This window comes from Gymnoscopelus braueri (genome assembly GCF_963280865.1).
Source record: "Gymnoscopelus braueri genome assembly, chromosome: 8".
Lineage (NCBI taxonomy): Eukaryota > Metazoa > Chordata > Actinopteri > Myctophiformes > Myctophidae > Gymnoscopelus > Gymnoscopelus braueri.
Window position 1 is genome coordinate 21,027,210 of NC_137609.1, and position 25,791 is coordinate 21,053,000.

At 39.5% G+C, this 25,791-nt stretch overlaps 2 protein-coding genes across 3 annotated transcripts in view; both read left to right on the forward strand.

Moving 5' to 3' along the window:
- The window catches only part of acer3 (alkaline ceramidase 3), a 90,390-nt gene that overhangs the window by 8,049 nt on the left and 56,550 nt on the right, over nt 1–25,791 (forward strand). The window contains exons 8-11 of one of the 2 annotated variants that reach the window (XR_013933572.1): nt 575–676; nt 1,662–1,766; nt 1,976–2,021; nt 2,147–2,759. Coding sequence is in view for 1 of the 2 variants with exons in the window: in XM_080434855.1 (XP_080290981.1) it covers nt 575–676; nt 1,662–1,766; nt 1,976–2,021; nt 2,147–2,200 (307 nt within the window). In the remaining variant the exon portion in view is untranslated. Of the gene's footprint in view, nt 1–574; nt 677–1,661; nt 1,767–1,975; nt 2,022–2,146; nt 3,894–25,791 lie in introns of those variants that run through there. The other variant, XM_080434855.1, reaches the window with a different exon arrangement.
- Nucleotides 18,563–25,791, forward strand: part of LOC308090715 (collagenase 3-like) — a gene marked incomplete at both ends in the record, with an annotated part of 14,550 nt that continues 7,321 nt past the window's right edge. The window contains 3 exons of the mRNA XM_080435979.1: nt 18,563–18,601; nt 24,314–24,567; nt 24,679–24,707. Coding sequence (XP_080292105.1) covers nt 18,563–18,601; nt 24,314–24,567; nt 24,679–24,707 — 322 coding nt within the window. The remainder of the gene's footprint in view (nt 18,602–24,313; nt 24,568–24,678; nt 24,708–25,791) is intronic.

The following is a 25,791-nucleotide window of genomic DNA, read 5'->3' on the forward strand; positions in this document are numbered from 1 at the left end:
AGAGGAGGGCTGTGGACAGTTCAGAAACCCGCCTACCAGTGACATCATCAACATGGGGAATCCAAGCTAATGGAAACTGCTTTCTATTTCTGGGAAGTTAGCATGCTATAATGGAAGCCATTGTTCTCGTGTTAATGAAAATAAAAATAAAAAGTGTGAAATCTTGTTTGAAAAAAGAAAATAGCCTAAAGATGATGTCACTGGTAGGCGGGTTTCTGGAGTGTCCACAGCCCTCCTATGAGACACAGACCGAGTAGAATTATTAATTTTTTTATCATTAGTGAAGACCATATGAAGATATATTGAAAATGGTTGAAGTCGTCCTTTGATCCTTTTACAGTTTACTTTGTCGTACAATTTTGTTGCCAGTGGAAAAGCTGCGCTTTTCAGCGAGCGACATGGTTGTACAATTAGCCGTTGATGTTCTGTTCCATACAGTTCTGTACTGTAGGTAAAAAGATATTAAAGTGTGTGTGTGTGTGTGTGTGTGTGTGTGTGTGTGTGTGTGTGTGTGTGTGTGTGTGTGTGTGTGTGTGTGTGCGTGTGTGCGTGTGTGTGTTTCTTTCACTTGTAGGGTGTACCCCTGGCTCAGGCCAATGTGTTACACCTCCTTATGTGTCTTCTTGTTAGGATTCCTTCTGTGGAATATTGACAACATCTTCTGTGACTCATTAAGGTAAGTACATAAAAAAAGGTGCAGCTGAGGTTACACACCTACTGAAGCCATTCTGCCTCTAAATGGCCTGTTTCCAAAGGGAGGTGCCCTGGAACAAAGTTGATTTTTATGATAATACAGTGAGCAGTACTGACGCAACATGTATTTGATGCTACAGCTTGTGAATAATATTAGTGAATCATATTTTTATAGTTAGCAGTACTTCAGGGGCACATGTTGAACCTATTTGTGATATGAAGTTATTATGTCCCAGTTAATTGGAGTTTTCAGTTATATAAAATTGAACGGGAATGTCACACTTGTTCTTATGAACTTTTTAAAGATGTGCTTAAACAACTTGTTCTTGTATGCTTATAAAGATCTGTTTAATCAGATAGCAGCAAATACACCCCTAACTTACCTGTACGAATAGAGACATGGGGTCACTTAATGCATGGGCACTGGTGCGTGTTCACATCAACATAATTATACAGTTCACAGAGGAGAGGGTTGATACGTCATTGGAGAGTCTTTGTCAACTTAGCATAAAATGGGGCACACCAGTAGCTGAACGATTAGTAGTGCATCAACAACATAATTGCAGCATCCCAATTTTGATTCCTGCTGGACACCTGCGTTGCATGTCCTTCTATACACGCATTTCTTTTTTTGTATTGTATTATTTTTGGGCTTTTTTATGCTTTTATTTGACAGGGCAGTAGGTTGACAGGAAATGGGGAGTGACATGCAGCAAAGGCCGTCAGGATCGGGAGTCGAACCCGCGACATGCCGTCAGGCTACATTGAGCCTAGGTGCCTGGACCGCTACGCCAGCGGTCCAGGCCTATCCACGCATTTCTTAATGAAAATATTAATTCATTAATTAAGAAACAAAAACTCCTTGATTAAATAGTAACTATTTTTCTTCGGCGATAGTATTACCTTGAAGACAGACTAATCTGATAGATGTAATAGAACTTGACTGTGGACAATTCCTTGTCTCTTAGAGCCAGCAGGCATGCACTGCCACCTGGTGGTGGACCAATGACACAACTCCATGCCTGGTGGCATATCTTCACAGGCCTTGGGTCTTACCTCCACATACTGCTGAGGTAAGTGTCATGGCTTGTGTTTTAACAAAAGGGGATGATGAGGTCAAGTCAAGGGAACACATGCATTGCAGACTTATACATAATATACACAATTATTGCACATTTCTCTAGATAAATGATATAACATTTCAAGGTAATGATCATTGTCCTTTTGCACAAAAACAACCTAACATAACATAAAACATATTTTTTTGTTCACCAACTTGTAGCCTCCAGATCAGATCAACCTACCTCAAACACAGACCAAATTTAAAGGTATGTTATTCTTTGCATATGCAGTAGTGTTTTTATATGTGGCATTTATAATACTACATACATGTGTTGCATGGTAAAGTATCAAATAAATGACTTACGCCATGTGTAAAATCTGTTCTGATCAGTTTTTCTGTGGAGTGTGGCCGACTTTGCACATTGAGTCTCAGAAAACAAGCTGAAGGGATTGGGAACATTCAGAGACGATGACTGCCATGGAGCACATCAGTCCTCTGCAGGGATCTCAACCCACAACCAGAGGCCACATATACCCTAAAGGTGTCACGCCAAGGACCCTTCGGTTCTGCACTGTGAGGATGTGCCAAGTACAGCATAGCAGTGAGAAGTAAATGGAAGATTTCTTTGTTTGTTTGTATTGTTTTTCAAATATCATAATGATAATGATGTAGTTTTTCTGTAATGCTATTGATGTTTTTATTTGGTCATTCATTTCCATTGCAAATATCGTCGCCTTTGGGGGCGGAAACCTTTTATGGCCAACCACGTTCATTTTCATGACATGACAAAAAAAAGAAAAACTTGTTCCAGTGGATGTAATGGAGTTATGAGATTTAGTCCCAACTCAGATTTTTTTTTATTGGTTAACCACTTTCAATCTGGCATCCATATTTTGGACATGTCATTACAGGCCAAATTCATTCGAAAATAGTCGATCTGGCATCACAAAGCTTTGTGAGCTTGTAGATCTACTATTTTTGCTATTTTTATTTTATTTTGAAAGTATAAGAACCCATTGAGACCTGTTGCTACCTATACGTTGTTATACCTTTCAATCCGGATGCCACCTCTGTGTCTCATTAGTTGTTGCTATACATATAGTAACATCATTTTTTATTTTGTATTTTTAGTAAGAATTTGGACGTTTTCAGAAAACTATGGTTAGGTTTTAGAAGGCGTTTTTAGAATCGGCCTCAGGTCTAAATGGGTTAAGTGGTTAGATATTTGTAAAAACACAGAGAGACGTAAAGTGAGACCAATAGCATTGATCTATTAAAATAAATAAATATGGAAATACAAGGTTTCCACCGGACAGTGACCATATGTTGATGTAGTAGTCCATCGCTGCTGCAGTGGTAGATGTTGACTGGTGGAGGAATACTGGAAAATAGCATTATTCTTGGATTAGATCAGATCATGCCCTAACTATGGTCCATGATGCAAGGCAACGTCGAGGACTATACTGTATAATGTGTAAAGTTGTAAGAGCAGCTGAAGGAACAGTGCATGAATCACAATATTTCCATATCCTTCTCAAGGACTTAAATGTGTTGATGTACAGTAAATGCTGGGACACATAGGATTTCAACTGCCAGCTACAAGGTAATACTGTGTTACTTACTGTAGTTCACTCACCGTTACTTGCAGTTACCCTCATTAGCAAGGTCACACTCTTAACATTAGTTGTCTGAAACTGGTTATATCAAAACATGTTGAGGCTGTAATTGTATTTGACCACCAGATGCAAAAGCATTGTTGATTTTTTATTTTTTAGTTAATGTTTTGTTGCAGGGTATAGGCGTACATTCAAGATTCAATCATTTCAATTTCAAACGATTTCAATGAAATATTTATTGGAATTTGTCTTGGCGTGTGCTTGGGGTAGAAAAATATACAATACAAATGCACAATAGCATAAACATACAGTATAAAAGTAATACTCCCAACAAAATAAATAAAACAAGTGACTTGTGCAATATAAAGAAAATACCACTAGGGTACACAACCCCTAGCCTGGTATCCAGCCTGCTTCGCTACGTTCGGCGGACTTTTTTTTCTCTCTTTGAGAAGCGAAGAGAGAAAAAAAAGTCCGCCGAACGTAGCGAAGCAGGCTGGATCCCAGGCTACACAACCCCATTATCCTTAGTGTTTCTATTCTGGCCATGTCATATACTGTAGGCGAAAATAGGCAAACAATTGGAGATTGGCTATTTTCGGTCAGGAGGTTGGGGGAAAAAGAGGGGACAATTATAGACCCCTGGTGGACACCTGTCAATGAAGTATGTAGGGTTTAAGTGGTAAAGGGCCCTCACTGCCTCGCTCAGGATAAGTGCTGTTATGGAAATGAGTAGTTCTGGTCTTAATACTTGGTAACGTTTTACCTGAAGGAAATGGGACATGGATGAGAGGGGTCCGTGAATATTTTCAGACCCATCCTCCCATTGAATAAGGGTGGTATAAATATCACAGACGCTTGGCAAAACCTGTCCATTTATTTTTTGTCGTTGCCTTTACTACTGTACCGTCCTTATTAAGCTCCTTCCTATCATTGGCTGAGCAGCTTCCATTTAAAACTGATGAGAATGTCAGAAGAACATTATCACAGCCCTGTAAATCAGCATTTCTCAAACATTTTGATATATTGTGAGTAAATATCCTTTCGTTCCTACAAATGTTATTTATTAAAGCTGCACAATGTAACTTTCCTCTTCTACCCCGGATTTGAACCCAGTTTCCTGTGCAAGTGCTGATATTTTTTACCATTGAGCTAATAGAGCCTGCCTGCTTGCTCAGGGGATAAAGTGAATCTTCATGTCAGATCCTGTGTCTAGGTGAGACATGACCTTTGACACGATCTAAATGTCTCAATAGAAGAGCAGGGAGACAAAATACAACCTCCCCAATTGTAGTTATATTGTACTCTACCGTACAGATTGGACAACATTACATTTTATTAATAAAAAAATTAAAAAGAAAATCAAAACATTTAAGATTTCTTCTTTTTTTCTTTTGTTTTTTACATCAATATGAAAATAGCTGATCTGCAATAATCACAAATCCTTGCGATGCGCTGCATTGGGATTGCAGATCGGCTATTTTCAGTATTTCAGTATTTTTTTAAACAGGGCAAAGTTATTAATTCATAATGTATTGTTGTACGTTTGGGTCCTGAGGAGACACCAAATGTATCTTTTGGGACTTGAGCTGAAACGTTTGGGAACCCCTGCTGTAAGTCACACATGGTATGGTGGTCCCAGGATTTAGGTTTAGGGTTAAGTTATTATGAACATAGGCTGCACTAGCCTTCCTGCTTTCGTGTATAGAGGGGCGGGGTTTAAAATCAGCGTGGAGAGAATGCGCCTGATCCCATTGGTTCACCGATCTGTCCGTCAGCCCCCGCCCCGTCAACACAACATTACGAGCGACGCCTACTGCACTCTGGTTGGTTGGGGAAATGAAGCACTTCCTATACCGGGTACGCCGACGCGCTGGTCCAGGCTATTATTTTTTAGCAAAACTAAACAATAAAAGCCTGGAGATCGAGGCTATTATGAACACAACAGCTCTTTATGCTGTTTCATCATTTCAGGAGGTCAGACCCATCGCAGTGGTGACATGACACCTGCAAATTTGAAGACCTTTACTAAATCAAAATGAGAAATACTGTCATTGGTTTACAAGGAATACGGGAGAAGCAAACAGAACACAAGCCAGTGCTGAGCATTGACTTAATCTATTGGTCAAAACTCCAAATATACAGTACATGAACCTGTTGTCTCTCAGCTTAAGTCAATAAACAAGATGTGCATAATGTAGCACTGGCCTCTAAGTATTGTTAGATGTGTGTCAGTGCAGAGGGATACAGCATCCCTTTCCCTGTAAGCAAATTGAAACTGGTCAAGCGTCACACTGAACAGTGTGATACATGGTAATACATAAGAGACAGTTTACATAGTTTGAGAGACCAGTTAAACATGTCAGTCAAAATCATAGGGTATGCTGCTGCTTTCCTAGTTCTGTAGTTTTAGCAGCTTTGTGACCTCATGACCACTTTAAACCCAACATCCATATTCTGGGGGGAACAAATAGCAGATCTACAAGCTCTGCAAATCGGCTGTTTTTGGCGAAGAGATTTTACAGAGAATAGAGGGTTTAAGTGGTTAAGATTGGTCGATCCAGGGGCGTTGCACCACCGAAGTACCACCATAGTCTATATCCTGCAACAAAAGATTCTACCAGAAAACTAAAATCCTTTGCATACATAGTTTCAGTAGGAGGGACAGTAGGATAAGTTAAGCCACTTTTAATATTATTACATTTCTCTGGTGAGAGATATATTCCAATTTCTTTGCCAAAGTGTTGTAGTGATAGTTTAAAATGATTTGCATATTTTCTGAGAATATTTCGTAAAAAGAAAAAAATAACTACGAAAAAAACAAAACAAGGAAACAACAACAAAAACTTGGTACTCCACAGGATGAATGGTTTGTTTTTAAGCATTAGAAAGACTACACAAATGATAGATAGATAGATAGATAGATAGATAGATAGATAGATAGATAATTAGATAATTAGTTCATTTGTTAGTTAGTTAGTTAGTTAGTTAGTTCAAGTAACTCACAGCGTTGGTGGTCTTGTATGAGCACACCCACAAAAATTGCATTGCACAAGTAAATCCAACTTACATTTCAGTTTGTATTCTACAGTTAATTTATATCATGGATATACCCAAACTTATATAAGACATTAAACTGAATTAAAAGGTTATGGTCTGCTTTTGCATGTAATTGCATGATGGTTTATAATTCACCTTCCAAGTTATCTGAATCTTGCAACATAGTAGGGTTGTCCCGTGGTTTACTCGGTTTGAAAGTTGTAGCTATGAAGCCAAATTTAATTTATAATCCATAGTATGACAGTGTCACTTACCAACAATTTACAATTTACAATTTACCTTATCCATTACGACTTCAAATGAAACCAAAGCATTCATTTATAATTAACCCAGAAAATAAATGCATAGCTAGCATGAATGGATCTGATACGCTTGCACATTGAGTACTGCTGTATTCTAAAACTCTGAAATGGCCAGTCAACAGCAGTACAGTATACGCCAGTGGTTCTCAAAGTGGGGTCTGGGGACCCCCAGGGGTCCTTGAGCGTGTTCCAGGGGGTCCCCAGCCAAATGTGTTAATACAGCATCTCAATAATTTTAACCACTTTATCCATTTATACGTTAGCTATTAAAAAATAGCAGATATACAAGCTCACAGCGTGTCACTTTGTGCCACGGTGTCACTGTGAGCTTGTGCATAATATGCTATTTTTTTTACATTTTGGAAAAATGTTGAAAGTGTTTGAAAACTTTTGAATAATTTTGAATTTTGTAACACAAATCTTCTCTTATGGGGGTGCCTGGCACAAAACATTTTCAGATGGGGGTCCGCGGCCAAATATATATCAATTTGGGGGTCCTTGGCACGAAAAGGTTTGAGAACTACTGGTATACACAATATAAATGTGATGAACAATTAGGACACTCATCTAATTTCTGCTTGCACATTAGTGAAAATAAAAGGGTACATTTCCCTCTATACAAATGAAACTTCTGATTCCAGTGGCACATAAAATGAATTTAACACACATGTAGATTGAAATTGTACAACCACTAGATGGCATAGATTTTCAAGTATTCTTTGACATTGTCCAGGATAATGCTGCATAACCTTTTTGATTAATAGCTCCAGTTATAATTTTCTGGATTTAATTTCTGCAATGAAGGTATTTATGTTTGCACGATATGTGGTTTGCTGCTGTGCAATTAGATTTTTTCCTCCTCCTCCTTTTTTCTTTTTTTAACCAGGATTGAACTTTTTGCAGTGGAAGGAATTTATACTGTATATGCATGTAGTGTGTGAGACTATTATGTGTCTAGTATGGACAATTGATTTAGTTAGATCTCTGAAACTGCCCAGTCTAATCATCAGTGTTAATTTAACTCAGAGAGGGTTCAAATGGAACCAAATGAACCCGTAAATTGACCCGTGGTTCCATTTGTACACTCGTCAATTTGTGTCAATTTAACTCAGAGAGTTTTTACAGTGTATGTGTTAGGGTGGCGGTCAAAACATTACATTGCTTTTTTATTTTATTATTATTGACTATGCCACCAGCACAGCCTCAACATGTCACTTACTTACCACCACATTGTTGCAATTGTTGTTAATAAGCACAATGTACTGTAGGAACTGCACAAGTATTATCATGGTTAAATCATTTCATGTGAAGCCTACAATGTGTTACTTCTGAAATCACTGCTTGAGAGAGGGGTGAAAAATAATTTAATAAGGGTGCCTTATTTTTTCTTCGTAGTGTGATCCAAGTTGCCTTGATGTGTATGATAAACTTAAGCTATTAAAAATCTGTGTGTTTTACAATGTCCGCTGTCCCTATTGTTACTCTGATGTACAAAGAATGATTTGAGTGAAAACCATTAATGTTTTGTGACGTTAAACGCAGCTTGTATTACAAGTTTGTGCCTAGGAATTTATCCTTCCCACTCTTGATGTGTGTGTTTAATGTTGTGACTAGGCTATAGATACTGTTAATTATGTTTATGCCTATAGCTAAAGGAATTAATCATTAACTATGCCAGAAGACATAACTCTGCCAACATTTTTTTATAATTTGGTCTGTATTATGAAATTAAAGATCATTTTAAAACATAATATTTCATTCATATTTTACGGCGTAGCTCTGTAAGAAGCAAGCAGTCTATAAGATAAAGATGTATATATATATATATATATATATATATATATATATATATATATATATATATATATGGTAAATATGGTAAATATGTTATGGTAAATGTATGTATATATTATACAGTACATATATTATACTGTATGAAGCTATTTTGGTAATTCATAATTGACTGCATTAACTAAATATAATACAGGCTTTAGACCTCTAAACTCTCTTATTTTGGTATTTTATAATCTTACAATGTTTTTGATGTGGTTGTTGTGAAACATTGTTTTGCTGATGGACTCTATTCGGAAGTGACGCGTCCTGCACCCATATCCCGTACAGTCATTGTTTTGATATTGACAACTTTTAATAGTAGATAGTGCCAATGTCCATTACGCTCATGCATGAGTCATGACTCATTTCTCCAGGCTGTCCCATAGTTGGCATATAGTTAATGATTGTATCTACCCTATTCTGGGCTAGAGGTCACGTCATGCCTGTCTGAGGTGTGCCCATCATATTCTGGGCTGTGCCACCTGCATGTTTTATCAGTTGAAGTGAAGATCAATATGCTTAATTATCACCAAGGCAAGGCAAGGCAATTGTGTTTGTATAGCACTTTTGAACAACAAGGCAATTCAATGTGCTTTACACAGAACATCAAGCAAACGAAACACAATTATACAATGACACCAGATGGTTTAAATACTGTACCCTGACAAAAAAGATTACATCGTTTTTTAAGTGGAATACTTAACAGTTTATACCTTAAAATGACAGGTTTGTTTTTGTCACATGCATACAGCCTTTTGTGAAAATGTAGCAATACACTATCAAGAGGAAATATGACTAGAGAGTGTAGGAGTGCTAGTAGACGTAGTAGACCTAAGTGCTGGTTGGGTCTTGCATTACTGTTAAACGCATAAAACCACAGACTGTTGACATTTCTATCATGCACTTAAATCGGTAATGCAAGAATGAATATCCCATAATAAGTATCTTTTTGTTGGGAGCCAAACAATGACATGCTTTGATTGTCATGTACTGATAGTTACTGAGTCAGTTCTTGACTCAGTGAGTTGACTTTGTCAATTAGTCTGTCATATACTTGTCGTATACAAGTACTTGTATGAGAAAATGGTAAAAAAAAGTTTGCCAAGAAGTTGAAGTTTCCAGGTTAGGTTTGAACGTACCCTCTGAACATTGCCAGTAAAGGGAGCATTTTGTGTTTTGCACAGACTTGCATGAAGTGTTCACACAATTTAATAGACAGAGACAACGTTCAAAGGACTGTGTAGAGATTTACTTACAGTGCATTATTAATCTCTCTTGGAAATCAGTACACTCAGTGCTACGTGTTAACTGCTGATGAAAGACTGTGATTGGTTTGGCTACTATACTTGGCATTAGATTAAACCCTTGGAATACCCTAAAGATAAATTATATCTCCAATTCTTTATCCAATAACATCTGTTTGGAATTATGCAATGGGGTTTTGTGAATATATTCTGGGAGAAAAGAATTATAAACTAAAATGATTTCAATAATATGCGATGTCACTTGCTAAGACTTTTTGCTCTTGACTAAGTCAAGAGCAAACACTCTTTGCAAACACTATCACAACACACATGCCACACCATACAAAACAAAATGCTTCCAATATCCTACAGGGTTACTTTGTGATGGCAAATTAGCCTACACTAAGTTGAAAGTAATGTGTTTCAAATAGAGAACTGACCCATTCTCGTAATGTTGGAATAGGACCGGGCACTATTAATAATTCCCAGGCAGTGAGTCATCCCCATCAGGAGAATAACTGTAATGTAATCCATTGCGCATTAATCATGATGATTGTTGTATGTTGTGACATTGTGTGTGTTGATTGGTCACTGTTGACCCCTTTTTTGTATAATAGTGATGTCTGTATCATTTATCAGCAGATGCCTGAAGAAGGTCCTTGACGGAATGGTTGCTACTTACTAGTTTTAATTGTTTTGTCATTGTAAATCTTGTAGTGAAAAAAACACTGCCCATCTGCCAGTAGACTTGGGTGAGGTGCTGGAGTAAATAAAATAAAATAAATCTGATTTTGCACAGTTTTGAGGATGTGGAGGCTGTTCATTGTAAATATTGTGAAATTGTAATTTTTTTTTATTAGAAATCACACCACAGAAATCTACCCCAAGCTCTTTGTGAATCGTAAGGACCTGAGTTTGTTGGGACTCCTGTCATGTATCACATGTCTCCCATCTCTCTGCTCTCAGAGCCCCCCCACCCCCACTTCATACTTAATTACAAGCATATTAGTAGATATTACTAGTACACACACACACACACACACACACACACACACACACACACACACACACACACACACACACACACACACACACACACACACACACACACACACACACACACACACACACACACACACACACACACACACACACACACACACACACACACACACCTCAGGGGACATAGATTAGATGTCAATGCCAAGTGTTCTGTGTAATAGATTTCTAATGAGTTCCATTAGCAGACTTTGTAGTATAGTATTTCCACCATGCTGATGACTCAGCGCTTCTACTGAAAGATTTGATTCAATCACATTAGCCGCATAGACATGTAAGTGTACATGGTAAAATCCTGAGTTTGAATTGAACCCCCAGACAGTGTTCAAATGCAACCAAATGGACCCTACAGTGAGTCAAAGTGACACTCAGGATTTTACAATGTAGTGACGTGGCTGTCTTGACAGAAACCCTGGCAGTTAGGAACTGACTCAGACTGGGAAGTTCTTTCCTGATAAAATCCCCATGACAAGACTTTGAGAGTCATGGATACTGTAGGAGTGTACTGTCATTACTGAAGCACCTGTGATCACATGTATTACAACAACATTATTACTTTTCAAATAAACACTAACACTTTGATTGCTAATTGAATGGGTTAAAACAAATGTAAATCATGAATCATTCACTTTCAAGTTCCTTACTTTACTATCAGGCTCTAATTGTTTAATACATGCTGTTTAAAACTGCTGAATCAAATGTTATTTCTAAACTATCAGTATACTGGGACAACACTGTAGGCTATGCCAGGTCAAGTTCTCTAGGAAAAATAAACTCCTTCTCACTGTCTCCCTAACTTACATAATGGAACACTTTATTGTCTCCGCCAGGCCAAAGGCGTGGCCGAGACTATGTTTTCGCCCTGACTGTCTGTCCGTCCATGTATTTCCGTCCGTCCGTCCGTCCGTCCGTCCGTCCGTCCGTCCGTCCTCCAGTCTGTCTGTGAACAGAGAATCTCCTGTACCGTTTGACCGATCGGCGTGAAACTGTGCACGCATACTCCCTGGAGACAAAAGCATTACCTCTGCCCCAAATATTATATCGGTCTGTTATAGTGCCACCATGAGGCCGATTTTTGCTAAACACATTTCTTTATATTACTCCTACAGATTTTGTGCAAACATCACTCAAATCGCTATTGCAAACATCACTCAAATCGCTATACATTATCTCTGTAGTCATGTAAAGGATTGATTGATTGATTGACGTACTTTATTTAGTAAGACATGAGAACAACAGTACATGGAAGTACAAATTCACAATACAAGGTCTACTAAACTGGAAGACTCATTAAGCACTGTCCAATTTTTCATATGCCATCCTGATTGGCTAAGATTGGCTTCCAAATAAAGTTTACAGGAGTGGCCCGTTTTGAACAAAATGCCTAAAATCATGAACACAGCGTCCGATTGCCGTGAAACTTTGCACATAAATTCCCACTAGGCCAAGGAAGGCCACATGGTGGCCCTATAACAGGCAGATTCATGTTATGGCCTATAACTTTTGAACCGTAGGTCATACAATCAACATTCTTTTTCCCTTGGATTCCTTGGATCCATCACACAACTCCCCAAATAAGTCACTTCCACCGGACAAGTTTTCAGCCATGTTGCATTTCTTTTGCAAAGAGTTTTTGCTACTGCTATACCAATTTTGTCCAATTACCGCACCAAATTGGTACACCATATCTCTGTAGTCATGTAATCAAGATGTGTCTGTCCGATTTTTTCTGATTCCATTCCGATTGACAATGATGGCTTCCAAACTTTGCAGGAGTGTCTCGTTTCGCACAACATGCCACAAATCATGAACGCAGCTCCCGATTGCTGTGAAACTTTGCACGCACACTCACATTAGGCCAAGAAAGAACCTCCACCCAAGATTTTTCATATCGGCGTCATGGTGGCGCTACAACAGCTTAACGTTTTGGCCAATAACTCTTGAGCTGTAGCTTGTACAATAAAAAAAAACACTCTCCCATTCTCCAAAACATTCTCACTCTCCTTATAGGACATAGCAGTGGCGGCCATTTTGTGGTTCCACCGATCCAGAGCCCATTAATTTTTCCCATAGAGATTTCCAAAAATATTAGTATTAGTATATTGTATAGTAATACAATTATTTTAAGCCTAGAATCAAGCCATCCAGAATCCTGGTGAATTCAGAGCCTTATTTTAGAGAGTTCCGCCACTGAGGGGACAGAAAACAGCGCCGGTCGCGTGGTTCATGTAACTCAGAATAGTGTCAAACGCCCATAGACTGCAATGCATTCAGTAAACTTCCGGTTTAGGGCTTTGTCTAGTTAGCCGCTAGGCTAGTTGGCCGCTAACTAGCCGTCTCGAGAAGGACTACAATTCCCATCCATGTAGTCAGGGTTGACTCTTAAGAACTACTTCCGGCTCAACCGGAAAGACGTTGGTCGTAGAAACTACATTTCCCAAACGCCTCGAGCGTTGGAGCCGCGAATACCGTACTACATTTTTCACTCGCCGAAAAGACTACATTTACCTGGCGCCTCGGGTGCCACAACAGGAAGGACTACATATCTACATTGACTACGTTTCCCATGTGCCTCGGGTGCATTGGTTTCGACGGCCGGACATTATCCTTCATTCATCACGTGAGTTGCCTTGACTGCAGTTGGATGGTTGTGAGGAGGCCTGACTTCTCTCTTATGCTTTCTTTTGTCTCCCCCCCTTACTTTTCGTTATGGTTATGTTCTTTCTTGACTTGTTCATGCAGGTTAACTGTTTAAGGACTAATGTATTATTTTTTATTAATTTTTATATTAAGGGGGGGGGGGGGGTGATATTATATATTTTTGTCTCCGCCAGGCCGAAAGGCATGGCGAGAGAGTATGTTTTACCCTCCGTCCGTCCGTCCGTGTGTGTGTGTGTGTGTGTGTGTGTGTGTGTGTGTGTGTGTGTGTCCGTCCGTCTGTGACCAGCTAATCTCCGCCACCGTTGGCTCGATCGCAGTGAAACTGTGCACACACACTCCCTGGATGCCAATTCCGAACTTTTGCCCCAAATCTTTCACATGGGCCTTTTATAGCGCCACCAGGAGGCCGATTTGTGCAAAACATATTTTTTGACAGTCCTCCTACAGATTTTGTCCAAAAATCTCGCAAATCAGTACACAGTATCTCTATAGTCATTAAACAAAACGGGTCTTTCAGATTTTTCATATTTCATCCTGATTGGCTAAAAATGGCTTCCAAAGTTTGCAGGAGTGCCCCGTTTTCAGCAAAATGCCTCAAATCATGAACACAGCATGCAATTTCCGTGAAATTTGCACGCTTATTTCCACTATGCCGAGGAAGAAATTCCACTTGAACATTTTCAAATCAGCCTCATGGTGGCGCTATAACAGGCAGATTCATGTTTTTAACTATAACTGCACCGATCTGTGTAAAACTTTGTATGCGCACTCCCTAGAGGTCAAGGAAAAACCTTTGCCCTGCATTTTTTACATTTGCCTTTTATAGCGCCACCAGGCTAAGATTGACATCTAAAGTTTGCAGTAGTGGCTTGTTTTTAACAAAATTCTGCAAATCGTGAACGCACCGCCCGATTGTGGTCAAACTTTGCACGCACATTCACACTATGTTGAGGAACAAATGCCACCCTTTTTACATTGGCCTGTTATAGCGCCACCAACAGGTCTAATTTAGCAAAACATTTTGTTTTGCACAAAATGCCTCAAACCATGAATGCAGTGTCCGATTGCCGTGCAAGGCCTAAGAACAAATGGCACCCTTTAAACATTGGCCTATTATAGCGCCACCAGGAGGCCACAATAACCTACCTGACCTGGCGGAGACCTGTGCTCCGAGGAGCACTTTTTCTAGTTTCCTTATGTTTCCTTCTCGAGTGCGGTTACAATAGTTTTGATTTCGTCATTGTTGTTGATTAACTAATAACAATTGATATTTAATATTAATATTTTTATTTTTTCAAAAATTCCAAAAGATTTCAAAAGTCAAAAAAAAAATTCAACATTTTATTTTATTAGGTAGGAAAAAAAAGAAAAAAAAACAAAAACGTTCAAAACTTTTTTTTAAAATTATTATAATTGTTTTGTCTTTTTTCTCTCTCTCTGTGGTTACTGTGTATGGGCCATCTATGTACAGTTATATTGCTTGTATTAGTGCTTTTATTTGCACCTTTGTTAGGTTATTCTCTTTCTTTTATGTTTCTTTAACAATACAAGGTTGACATTCCATAGCTGCTACCTTTGGGGCAGGATGGGGTGAGTGGTGCTGCTGATTAGATATGGTTGCGAGTTGAAGGTTTCGCTCTAATGCTGATGATCTTCTCTTGTATGTTTCTAACTTGCCTGTTTCGGTCCCTGCTGCCCTGGCTACTCTTACATCTTTTGATCAAATATCAGGGTACCAATTGAACCTGAACAAAAGAAATATTTCCCATCAATAATGATGCTAGGAACTATCCACTACATGACTTTCCCTTTAAAATTGCTCAGGATGGGTTTACTTACCTTGGAATCCATGTCTCGCGGGAGTATGAGGATCTCCATAAGACAAATTTTGCTCCCTTACTGACAAGAGTCAAGGCAGACTTCGATCGATGGTCTTTACTTAATCTATCCCTAGTTGCACGAATCAACTCGGTTAAGATGAATATTCTCCCTCGGTTCTCCTATCTGTTTCAATGTATTCCCCTTTTTCTCCCCCAGACCTTTTTCAGTAAATTAGATAGTATGATCTCTGAGTTTATCTGGGATAAGAAAGTGCCGAGGTTGCGTAAACAATACTTGCAGAGACTTGGAGGAATGGCTCTACCTAATTTCGGGGTTTATTATTGGTCTGCCAATATCAGAATTCTCAAATATTGGATTCAATATGAAGCCTTTGATCCCCCCCCAACGTGGCTGGTCATGGAGTCAAACTCGGCTGGACCTGTAACATTGAGTGCTTTAGCACACTCCCCTATTCTTTCCTCTACCTCTCCATACACTAAGAACGTTATTGTTAAAAAATCTTAAAAAATCTGGCTCCAATTTAGACGCCACTTTGGTCTACAGTCTTTATCTATTCATGCCCCAGTGGCAGCTAACCATGTTTTTCATCCCTCTCTGGTGGACGGTGCTTTTTCAATGTGGTCAGGCCTGGGCATTCGTACTTTTAAAGACTTATACGTCGATAATGTTTTTGCATCCTTCCAGCAACTTCTGGACAAATATCCAATTCCCAGACAACATCTTTTCAGATATTCACAGGTCCGTAGCTTTGTTCAAAGAACATTTCCCACATTTCCCAATCTACCTGATGACTCTGTTTTAGACACTTTTTTAACTCCGTTACCATCTTTGAAGGGTGCAATTTCATGTATTTATGATGAAATCTGTTGTCTACGGCCTGAGACCTTGAACTCTATTAAAGCTCGTTGGGAGGGGGACTTGGGGGAGGAAATAACTGATGAGGTTTGGGATGCCATTCTGCGACGGGTACATGGGTCCTCTATTTGTGCGAGGCATGCTCTCATTATATGTAAACTTTTACACCGTATCTATTATACCAAGGCCCGGTTGTCAAGGATTTATGATACTGTATCTCCTGATTATGATAGATGTCATCAATCTCCAGCAGACCTTATCCATATGTTCTGGCTTTGCCCATCTATACACAAATATTGGACAGAGGTCTTTCAGTCCATATCAGGGATAGTGGGGAGAATGGTGGAGCCTACTCCTTTAGGTGCGCTGTTTGGGGTTTTCCCCTCATTGCCCTCGCTCTCTAAACTGGAAAAGGATGTTCTGGCCTTTGTTACTCTATTGGCTCGGAGACTCATTCTAATTAATTGGAAATCACCTACTTCCCCCTCTCACACTCATTGGATAAGAGACATCTTGTATTGTCTAAAACTAGAAAAGATTCTCATTGAATGGCTCCTCCAGTAGGTTTGGGAAGGTATGGGGTCCATTCTTTCAATTTGTCCGGAATTTGAATCCATCTCTGATCAAGGATACGGATATGTGAGGTCTGGTGGATCATTGATATGCTGGGTTTGCTGTGGCGGCCTGGCGGGGGTATTGTGCTGTATAACGGATTTTAAAAACGTGACATGGATATGTATTGTTTGACTGGTGTTTTTGTTCTGGTTTTGTTTGTTTTTGTCTTGTTCGGTCTGTGTTTGTTTATATATATTTTTTTATATATGTATATATATTTTGTTTTAATTTTGTGTCTTTAATTTTATGTCTTCATGTTTTGGGGTGATAATTCAATGTGTTTATTGAGCTTTTGTATTTTATTGGTTGCTTTAAAAAGCTTTTCTGTACCTCATTATATGTCTTTAATGCTGAATCCTGCTGTGGAAAAACCCAATAAACAAAGTTAAAAAATAAATAAAAAATGATTGGACTTGCGATCATAATGGGGATTTTTTTTTGGAAAATGTTAAAGTTATAAAAAAAACATTAAATCGCAGCCAGAAATAAGTCTGGCAGGGAATGAGTTAATTATATGATAAACTATATCTAATAATAAATACCCTTTGTTTTGCAGTTTTCAAATTTGTTTTCTTCCCAGAATCAAATGTTTTATGGTCATGATTCACCAGGATTCTGGATGGCTTGATTCTAGGCTTAAAATAATTGATATAAATATTTTTTGGAAATCTCTATGGGAAAAATTCATGGGCTCTGGATCTGTGGAACCACAAAATGGCCGCCACTGCTACAGCTTTACAGGCCACTTAAAAATTTCTGATTTTAGATTTTCCGTCGTTTTGAGCTTTCTTCAAAACACACTTTTTGCTACTACTTTCACAGATTCTGTCCAAAACTCACACAAACAAGTACACATTATCTCTGGGGTCATGTGATCAAGATGTATGAGTTAGATTTTTCAGATCCCATTCCAAGTGGCTATGACTGCCTTCCAAAGTTTGCGGGCCCTGGGTAAGCAACCCGGCCTGGCGGAAACCTGTGCTCCGAGCACCACACTTTTCTAGTTTAGACAATGTTTCCATCTGACCATCAGATTATTATAAGTAATCTAAAGCCAATAAATGGTTAATTCCGTCTGAAATGTTAAGGAAAGGGGTGCAGTGTGATGAAGGCACGTTTTGTGCACGTTAATGTGGATTATTAAACTAAGCAAATTGACCTTTCTGAATGCCACCCTTTTCTTATTCATTGCTTTCAGATGGAAAACCGTCCCTTTTTTATATACAAAAAAAGTAATAGCCAATCTACGAGCTTGTAGATTTGCTATTTTCACTACTTGTTTTGTGTGACAGTCTTGTATTAATTTATGGGAAAAAAACAGTGTCAAACATAATCATTAACCAACACAGATTATAATTTGCAGCTATAAATCTTTCACTCATGCACAAGTCACATATCTTTTATCGTTGTTGTTTGTGCTACCAACAAGTCCCAAACCTGTTTTGAGCCAATATAAAGTCTTGATTTACTCCTTGGCTCCTAATGAATGAAATGAGAAAGGCATTCATTTTTTACGGTGCCCAAGGGCCCTAACCGTCTAGAACAGTGTTTCCCAAACGATGGGTCGGGGCCCATTTTTATGGGTCACAGGTAAATATCCCTTTTTTTTTACAGCTTGGCAAAGCTGTCACTAAACAGACACTGCAACTATTTGTCACTTTCTCGTTACTTTCTCACATTCTCCCTATTGGCTAAATGCCAGCCAATGAGGGGTAGCCAATGGCTTCCCATACTCTGAACCAAGCCTCCAGAACCACGGTACAACAGTGAAGCTGCCGTCGCCTGGTGGTCAAATCGCATTTAAAACGCTACTGCGCATGCTTCTATCGTTTGAAACCCGACAGCTGTTGCAAGCAGGCTTATGAGATGCCACAGCTAGACAGACACCTGGGCCTTTGGCCTGACGTGGCCTGCTCTGCATTCAGCACCAGTAGGGCCGAGAGGAGGCCGACCCCCCCCAGTACTGCAGAGAGTCTCTCTCTCTCTCTCTCTTGCACACGCACGCATGCATGCACGCACACGCACACATGCGCACACACACACACACACACACACACACACACACACACACACACACACACACACACACACACACACACACACACACACACACACACACACACACACAGACACACACACACAGACACACACACACAGACAGACACAGATGCACTTGTTTTCTTTATATTGGTAGCCAAGCTGTAAATGACATTTTATGTCAATCTTGTTTAGCTATAAAATTGTTGTTCTTTATTATTTCAAAAGTTATAAATGTTTTCAGAAATAAAACGATGTGTGTGTGTGTGTGTGTATGTAGTTCACGAATCTCGAGAAGCGTCCGACCAACCAACTTCAAACCTATACCTCTATGCTTCAAACTCGCCGATTGCGTCACCGACGACCCCAGAGAGTATATGCCGGGCACCCCTCGGCATGCCAATATGGGAGCGACAGACAGACATATACAGAAATAAAGTCAAATAGGGAAAATAGCTATAGTCTACAAGTTGACAACGCGTCACGACTATTTTAACTATTTTTGATGTATTTTTTTACGTTTGGGTCGAGGAGGAGACGCCAAATTTCGTTTTTGGGTTTGGGAATACTGGTCTAGAACAGGGGTTATGTCTATCTCTATTGTCTGCATTTATCTCTGAATCTCTAGACCCACAAAATAGCTCAGATTGCTCCAGTATGTGCATTTGATAGTATATTGTTTTTTGACTGATGCTAGGGTCTTGTTGGCAACATTATATAACACTAGACCATACCCGGTGAAGTGCGCAGGCGCACACACACACACACACACACACAACCGTTCGGTCGCGTGGCGATTCCCCCCCCCCACACTCACACACACACACACACACACACACACACACACACACACACACACACACACACACACACACACACACACACACACACACACAGATCCGTAAGAATGTCTTCTGTGTACATGCGTGTAAATGAACGTCCTTTAAGTTTAAGCACGTTGTGCGTGTGTGTGTGAGCTGAGGCAGGCGAGGCAGGCGGCAACAACAACACTGTAACAGAGTAGGTGTGTGCATTCGACGCATGCGCAGTTTGATCTCCCGTTGTTTTTTAAAACGCTAATAAACTTTATTTGCCGAAATTTAAAAACGGGCTTCGCAGTTGCGTTCAGATGGTAATGGTCAATGGCTGTGTGCAAATGCAGATCAATAGCTCCAACCACTGAGGAGAACCGGGCACACATTTTTGCTCTCACATTTTTTGCTCTCACCACGGTCGGTCGACTACAGAGGTTTGTCAAATTATAGGAGGATTACAGGAGGATTAGCACACAAAGCTCATGTTAGCAGCACATCCTATGGTGATGTGTAGGCATTGTTCAAGTTACAGTATGCATATCCCTTGTAGCCCAATGTAAAGCCATCAAGTATTTTGCATCAAAACTATTCATACAGGCCTACAGTAGTTGATGCCTCATTCTGTCTGTCTATCTCCAGCCGAACAGCATAATTTTTTTAGTTAACAAAAAGGTTCTTTCAATTCTAGTTTTAGTCATTTTGTTAGTTTTAGTTAGTTAACTATAATAAGCACACTACACTCTCCAAGAAACTTGCCCATTATTTCACAACTGATACTCTTTCCATGCACATTCAACCCTGTCCGAGTTGTCTTAACCACATTAACAATGGTAGATTGACCAGGCTTAAGTAAGTCAGAGAAATAGACGGAGAGTGGTATTAGGGCAGTGGTTCCCAACCTTTTTCCCTTGGAGCCACCCATTCTAACACAAGCTGATCTTTGGCGCCACACTCCCCAGGTTGGGAAACACTGAATTAGGGCATTCTTCCCGGCAGATATTTGCGCTCCTTTGTAGTCAGATTCTATGTCTTGTTTTCACAGTTAAGCAACACAAGACAACACAAACGTGATTAAATGAACATGGCACCCAAAACAGATTGGCTTATCCTTATGTTTCATCATATTATTTATCACAAAGCAATGCATCACTCACTTTGATACAATCTCTGAACATAATAATCTCATATCCAAGGTCATATATCATACAGCATGGTCCCTCAACACTCCTCCAATTATGATTAAGATTTATTTTGCTTTATCTACATATCATCAATATTTGTATTATGGAAATTTTATTTGAAAGACACAGGACTGATGTAATAAACAATGGTTTCAGCCAAATACATCAGACATTGATCCAGATAAGAGACTATCACTGCTCTGTGACCGCAGGCTTTAACATTTTAACCCCTCAATTATCCACCATCATAACATACCTCCACAATGTTGCAATACACTCTGTATATGCAAATTCGGCACTGATAACCACCATGTTGACAAGCTAAAAGGTAGACCAAACATTTGCAGTTCCCGTGACATGTCTGGGGCTCTTTGGTGAGCAATTTAAGAGGTGCACAGAGCCACTGTGCTGATCTTGTCAGGACAGGAGTGCACAAACACATACATAATTGTAACATTGGGATCCAGGTGGTCCCCAGAGAGACCGCTGTATCTGCACTTGCACAATTCAAAGAAAACGGCTGGCTTGCAGGGATCATAGACGGTCAAACATGGGGATGCTCTGGCTGTGCTTTTTGACTCTCATGCTAATCCCTGGTAAAATAATGACCTTTCCTCTCAAAATCCAAGGACTACCTTCACAAACCCACACTGGACCATCTGAAGCCCAACAGGAGTTTGCCACGGTATTTATAAATGGATGCATGTATGTGAGGATGGGAAAGCCCTTTGGTCTCTGCTTGAGTAGCACTTTGCTCTGGTAAGCCATGATGTTAGTTTAATTAAGTGCAGTATGTCCCTAAAAGCATCTTGCAGTGATTAATTGATTGAATGAGACATTGAATTAAAACTGCACTATGTAACTTTCCTCTTCTACCCCGAATGTTAACCTGGTTTTCTGCGCAAGTGCTGACATTTTTACCATTGAGCTAATAGAGCCTGCCTGCTTGCTCAGGGGATAAATTTAATCTTGACCATCAGGTCATAATTTTTATCAGATCCTGTGTCTAGGTGAGACATGACCTTTGACACGATCTAAATGTCTCAATAGAAAAGCAGGGAGACAAAATACAACCACCCTAATTGTATAAGTGTATTAACACAGTCTACTAGATTGGACAAAATTACATTTTATTCATAAAAACAATGTGTTACATAGTTTAACCACTTAAGCCTATCAACAAAATAACAAATTAATTAAAATAGACGACCAACAAGCTCACAATGCGTCCTATCTTCTAAAGATATATATATAGAAAAGCTTTGAAAATCTTTGAAAAGTTTCAACTATATGACATGACCAAAATAGGGATTTTTGGTCATGTCAAAATAGGGAATGTTAACAAAGGAAAAATATGACTTCTGAGTTTCCCCCATATAGGCTACTGTAATTATCCTTTTCTACTGTATGTTAGACTTCTGGGAAGAACCACTACAGTACAACCGCATACTGTTAATGAGTGGGTTGATTACATTTTAAACATACAACCACATATACTGTTAATGAGTGGGTTGATTACATTTTAAACATACAACCACATAATGTTAATGATTTGGTTGATTAAGTTTAGAACATTTCTTAAAAGCTAATTTCCAGAGGTGGAGAGTAACAAGTACTTTTTTTTTTTTTTGCCAGACCCAAGGGGTCGGGCTTACATGAGGCTTTGTACCTGTTTCGTCCATACATGGGCATGGTCACTTTGTCCTCCGGCCACAGCCAAAAAAAAAATCTGTCCCCAAAAAAAGTCTGTCCATACATGGGCATAGAAGGGACACACGTCGTGCGAAGCCCGGCCATTCAGATTTCAATCACTTTCACATTCAGATTTCAGCCAGACCCGAGGGGTCGGGCTTACATGAGGCTTTGTACCTGTTTCGTCCATACATGGGCATGGTCACTTTGTCCTCCGGCCCCAGCCAGTGGTCATCACAGTGATGGAAGCTCACTTAAACAGGTGTGTTACATACTAGGACTTCATTCTGGGTCTGGCAGAACCAGGTCTCCTGGTCTTGTTTACAAATCCATTTAATAGTACTTCAAGTAAACTCCACTACAACTTTCAACTTTTACAGCCTTTGACGTTATACTGAGCAGCCCATTTGCTCATGCACTTTGGCTGAGCTGCCCCTCTGGAGGAATTTTTATTTTCGCTGTTGTTGTTGCACAACTTATACTTGTTAAAGTTAGACTAAATGAAATCGTCACATGATCCAAAACGTTTTGATAGGCTTGCCTCCAGAACAAGGAGATGGGCATTAGTTTTAACTGTTGAGTCATGCTAGATGAAATATTGTTCGTAGTCAATATGAAGTGATGTGTTGTGTAGTGTATGAACCAGACCAACCTAATGCCACAATAGCATTTTGCTCAGAATCCAGCCCTTGGAGGCTCTTGTGTTGAGGGTCAGGGGGGAAAAGGTTTTGGAGCCCATCCTCAACACCTGTCATCATTCTGACAGAAAGTCGAGGATCCAGCTGCACAGGCCTGGGTTGAATCCTATAGGTTTCTGAGCTTGGTGTCAAGTCTGGAGGAGACTATGGGGTTGAATGCTGAGCTGTAATCTAGTAATCTATAATCAGCATTCTCGCATAGGAGTTCCTTTTCTCCAGGTCGGAGAGGGCAATGTGTAGTGTTGTGGGTATGGCGACATCTGTTGATCTGTTTTGTCGGTAGACAAATTGATGGTAGGCAAAAAATAATTAACTGAAGGTATGTCTCATGTTGAAACGGAGTGATCACTAAACAGGTACCTTTATTTTTTATGATTTTTTGGAACCAAATACACCCTCAAGGAACCCTGAGGGCCTGGCCCCACTTTGAGAATCACTGTATTACAGCAAGTCTAGAATAAAAACTTTAAATGTTTTAGGTCATATTTATGCAGAAAGAAAATTCTAAAGCCTTCACAACTTTTCAAGTAGAATATGTGAAATTGTATGGACCTACGGTATTATAACCTAAGGTCATAAACTACCTTTAGGCCTTTCATGGCGTGACACCTACAATTACCAGGAAAAAGCTATCATCTGCTGCTGCTCAACACTGCTTTTAAAGGTTTAGGGAAATTTCTGGAATTTTTACTGTAAAAAAAATCCACCTATTATATCCACATCTGATTATTTGTACGTCTATTCTACTTGCCAGATATTGTGGCAAATTGAAGAGATAAATGTCCCTGTACTGTTATTTACATTTATTGCTTGTGATTGCTGCATTTCTATAATTGTTTTCACCCACTTGGACCAATTCAAATGGAATGTCTGTGCCTCGGGCATTCAAAATGAATAACATTTCATGAGAGATCAAGACATTAGATAAAATGTCTCCTATTATGTCTCCAACACCTGAGAAGCGTCTACTTGGCTTACATTCAGTCTGTTTCTCGTCAGCTGTGATAATAAATCATCTTGCACACTGCATGAACTATCTGCTTTCAGGAGTACCTCAAGAACTTTTATGGCTACAAACCCAAGTCAGAGAAACACAGGAGGGCTGCAGAAGACAGCAGCACAGATCAGGTGCCTGGACTCTGTGGTAAGGTGAAGGACATGCAGCACTTCTTTGGTCTTCCTGAAAGTGGAGAGCTAACGCAAGAGACCCTAGCGGTGATGAGGAGGCCTCGCTGTGGTCTGTCAGATGTGGAACAATTTGGGGAGTCACTACGTTGGAAAAAGAGAACCCTCAGCTACAGGTGAGGGATCTAAACCTGTAAATCCAGAAAAGTGGTTGTGGCAGTGTTGCTATTTTCCTAACTCAAGTCTAACATAGAACAGTTAGCCATTCTACTAATTGTCTCCGCCAGGCCGAAAGGCATGGCCTTTCGACCAGGAGGTGACTTTTGTGCCACCCTTTTCACATTGGCCTGTTATAGCACCACCATCAGTCCTAATTTAGCAAAACACATTGTTGGAATAAAATGCCTCAAATGAATGCAGTGTCCGATTGCCGTGAAACGCCTAAGAAGAAATGGCACCCTTTTCACATTGGCCTATTATAGCGCCACCAGGAGGCCACAATAACCTACCTGACCTGGCGGAGACTTGTGCTCCGAGGAGCGCCTTTTCTAGTTAAAGCATGTTTCTCCACTCTCATTGGTGATTCTGACTGTTGAGTGTGTATATAATGGTAATAATGTCCATACATAGTGAATGGGCTTGATATCCATCATATCATTTATTTGCTTTACAATTGACAATAACACAGGGTCTAATAACACCTTGGCTCCCATGTGGATCTCAGACGTCATATGGCCAGTCTGTGACGTCAAGTCATCTATGACGTATCTATGACATATTACTTCATATTTGGGCAAAGTTTCACCCCGATCCAACCGCCTTTGACTTCCATTATAAAAGTAAAGTTAAATATTTGAAAAAAGATATAAATTATATGTGATTTGGCTTACAGACAGATCCTCTACAACAGTGGTTCTCAAAGTGGTTTTCAGGGACTCTCTGGGTTCTAAGGGGGTCTAAATGAACCCTTACGAGTCTGTAACTCTGACAGTATAGAGCGTCGCAGTTCCCACCCACTTCCTGTTTTTTTTGGTGCCGGAAGAAAAAACTCAATGCATTTTTCCATTGACATTTCCAAAAATATTTATATCTATTAATTTAAGCCTCGAATCAAGCCATCATGACATGACATGAATCATGACCATAAACGTTTGATTCTGTGATTTTTTTTTTGTTGAAAACGGCAAAACAAAGGGTATTTATTAAATATAGTATATCATATAATTAAATATAAAATAAAAAAAAATCACAGAAAAAAACGTTTTATGGTCATGATTCATGTCATCTCGTGATGGCTTGATTCGAGGCTTAAATTAATAGATATAAATATTTTTGGAAATGTCAATGGAAAAATGCATTGAGTTTTTTCTTCCGGCACCAAAAAAAACAGGAAGTGGGCG